Here is a 2845-nt window from a genome sequence, read left to right as displayed (position 1 = left end):
TTCCGAGGAGTGGCTGGTGGGTTTGAACCGACAGCCTTCTGGTTAGCAGTCAAGTGCTTTAGCCACTATGCTACCAGAGCTCCCATAGTCTTATGTTATTCAGTGTGGTAGCTACTAGCCACATGTGATTATTTACATTTAAATAAATGCTATTATTAGCATCCATTGAACTGTTCCCCCCAATTCATATAGACCCCTTGCACAATGGAATGAGACACTGTCCGGTGCTGCACCATTGCCATGATTGTTATGGATTGCACTGTTGTGATCCACAGGATTTTCACTGACTGATTTTTGGAAGTAGATTGCCATGTCTTTCTTCTTAACATTTAAATTAATTACTATTAAATAAAATCTAAAATTTAGTTTCTCAGTTGCACTAACCATATCTTAATAGCTACATATGTCCATTGGTATCATACAATGTCAGTACAGAACATTTCCATTATCTCAGAAAATTTTAGCACACAGCACTGCCTTAGATTCTAAAATAAATGAAAAAGCTCTGGGAAAAATTTGTCCTCATTTTCCATTCCAAATCTTGATGCATATTAACTGACTGTGAATCACCATTGCCCCTTCCACCCCACATCAAACTTGCTCTTCTCTAGCAAGAAGAAACAGGAAACTTGAGCCTGCATGAAGATCAGGTACAAAGACCATTTTAGGGGGCAGTGAGGCTTCTGGTCCATGCTACTGTAGTAAACAGTGACCTGGAAGATCACCCACTGACCTTTTACTTGCTGCTCAGGTCCCCGGGTATGACTGGCGACACTGGGCATGCTGACATTATTCCTATGGATGTACTTGAGAAACACCTCAGCATTCCGCCGTGCCAGGGTGCAGGCCTAAAAGAGACAAAGGTGTGAGGCCCCATGCCCAGTATATGTATAGAATCCAAAACACCAGACAGGGGTGCTCTCATTCCACCTTTGTAGGACACTGAGGACTTGACTGTGAAGAGGATTCTGGAGCTCTGAACAAGACGAGCTCTAGAGGTCACTTCTGGTTTACGGACACTCCAGCTCCAATTTAGAGGGCTGACTCCCTGAGCCTTACTTTTGTCAAGTGAAGAATTATTCCCTATGCCTTTCCCTTTCCTTCTCAGATAAGAAGAAGTCACTTATCCCTTGACTATGCATATGTTAATCAGGCACTACTAACATTCACTCTCAGGCTGGTTTTCCCCTGCCCCCAGAATGCCTCTTTTATGACCACTTGTATAAGCCCAAGGAACATAAACTCACTTCTGGAAACTCTGAGAAAAGCAGGGAAAAGGCTGCTGGTGGGTCCATCAGTTCTGAGGCTCATGAATTTAACAACTGGACAGTGGTCCAAAGCTAAGGAATCCAAAACAGATCCACTAATGCATACAAATGGAGAACTCTATGCTATGTCCACTGGGCATGCAATCCCCAAAGCAATGGGGAGTTTTGCCACCTGTGGTTTTATGCACATAAGGAAAACAAGTGAGAAGGTTTTCTCTTTTCTTCTTCAAAAGAAACAACTTTTAAAAACCTTTATGAAGAAATATCTTTATACCTTTACTTAAATTCTTGATATGCTCTACTTAAGCTTGCTTTAAATTTTGTGTTTTGGAATAGGAAAGACTTTTTAAATAATTTTAAGCCCTTGTATACAACAATTGCTATTTAATCTTACTAGCTGTTTTTGTCACCAGCCATCGAGTTGATTCCAACTCATAGTGACCCTGCAGGACAGAGTAGAACGAGTCCATACAGTTTCCTAGGTTAAAGTCTTCATGGGAGTAGAAGGTCATGTCTTCTCTCCCACAGAACAAATGGTGGATTTGAACTGCTGACCTTTCAGTTAGCAGCTGAGTATTTAACCATTGTGTCACCAGGGCTCTTTTTGTCTTATTAGTAAGAGCTAACTATTAAGGGTTCTGACAGAATGCAGGTGCAGATACCAAATAGATGGGAGAAGGGCAGGGAGAGGCCATTAAACAAAAATAATATACAAAAAGGTGGTTAAGTAGAGAAAATGCCTAACAATAATAAGCAAAGGGAAAGAGGAGAGGGAGAAATGGTGAATGAACTAACAAGAAGCTGGAGTCCAAGACCTCGGATGGCAATGTGCTCTGACCTTAAGAAAGGCCTCCTTTTGTTCCAAATGTTTGCTGATGAGTGGAATGACATGGTCCATCTCTGCTGCTGGTCCCAGTTTATCTCGTCCACCACACCAGTCCTCATCTCTTCGGTATTCTTGCTCTAAGCTCTCCAGGACACTACACACCTAATGAACCATGGAGGAAAAGACTCAGTAAATTCATCAGTTAAGAAGTATTTTCTGAGGCCCTTCAGTTGACAGAGCCCTGCACAGGTAATCTTTTTCATTCCAAGTTCAGTTTGAAAAATGAGTGTATGCACTGTCCCTGGGACATCTAAGAGGAGTCCAGGAAGCAGTGGAAGTCATGTGCCTATAGCTCAAGATGTTATGATTGGAGATATGCATTTTGGAGTAGTCTTCTATGGTTTCTGGCTAAAGGATAAAGCTATGGGGTTGATGACAATAGCTGGGGATATTATATAAAGGAAGTAAGGATGGAAAACTGATACTTTTTGGATTTCAAAGTATGTTGTTGTTGTTAAGTGCTGTCGAGTCATTTCCGACTCATAGCGACCCCATGCACAGCAGAACGAAACACTACCCGATCCCGCGCCAGCCCCACAATCCCTGCCATACTTGAGCCCATCATCGTAGCCACCGTATCAATCCATCTCCTTGAAGGCCTCCCCCTCTTTCGTCGACCCTCCACCCTACCAAGCATGACATCCTTCTCCAGGGAATGGTCCCTCCTTACAACATGACCAAAATAGGTGAG

The 2845-nt window shown here is 42.6% G+C and overlaps 1 protein-coding gene across 1 annotated transcript in view; it reads right to left on the bottom strand.

The window, feature by feature from the left end:
* KALRN (kalirin RhoGEF kinase) overlaps positions 1-2845 on the bottom strand; it is a 1074930-nt gene that overhangs the window by 387991 nt on the left and 684094 nt on the right. The window contains exons 18-19 of the mRNA XM_042782122.1: positions 2107-2256; positions 734-848 (exon numbers count right to left, since the gene is read on the bottom strand). Of these exons, the coding sequence (XP_042638056.1) occupies positions 734-848; positions 2107-2256 (265 nt within the window). The remainder of the gene's footprint in view (positions 1-733; positions 849-2106; positions 2257-2845) is intronic.

This window comes from Orycteropus afer, unplaced genomic scaffold (assembly GCF_000298275.1).
Source record: "Orycteropus afer afer isolate SDZICR_OR568_19922 unplaced genomic scaffold, OryAfe1.0 scaffold00245, whole genome shotgun sequence".
Taxonomy (NCBI): domain Eukaryota; kingdom Metazoa; phylum Chordata; class Mammalia; order Tubulidentata; family Orycteropodidae; genus Orycteropus; species Orycteropus afer.
Note: the sequence above shows the minus strand (reverse complement) of the source record. Positions and strands in the feature narration are given on the sequence as shown.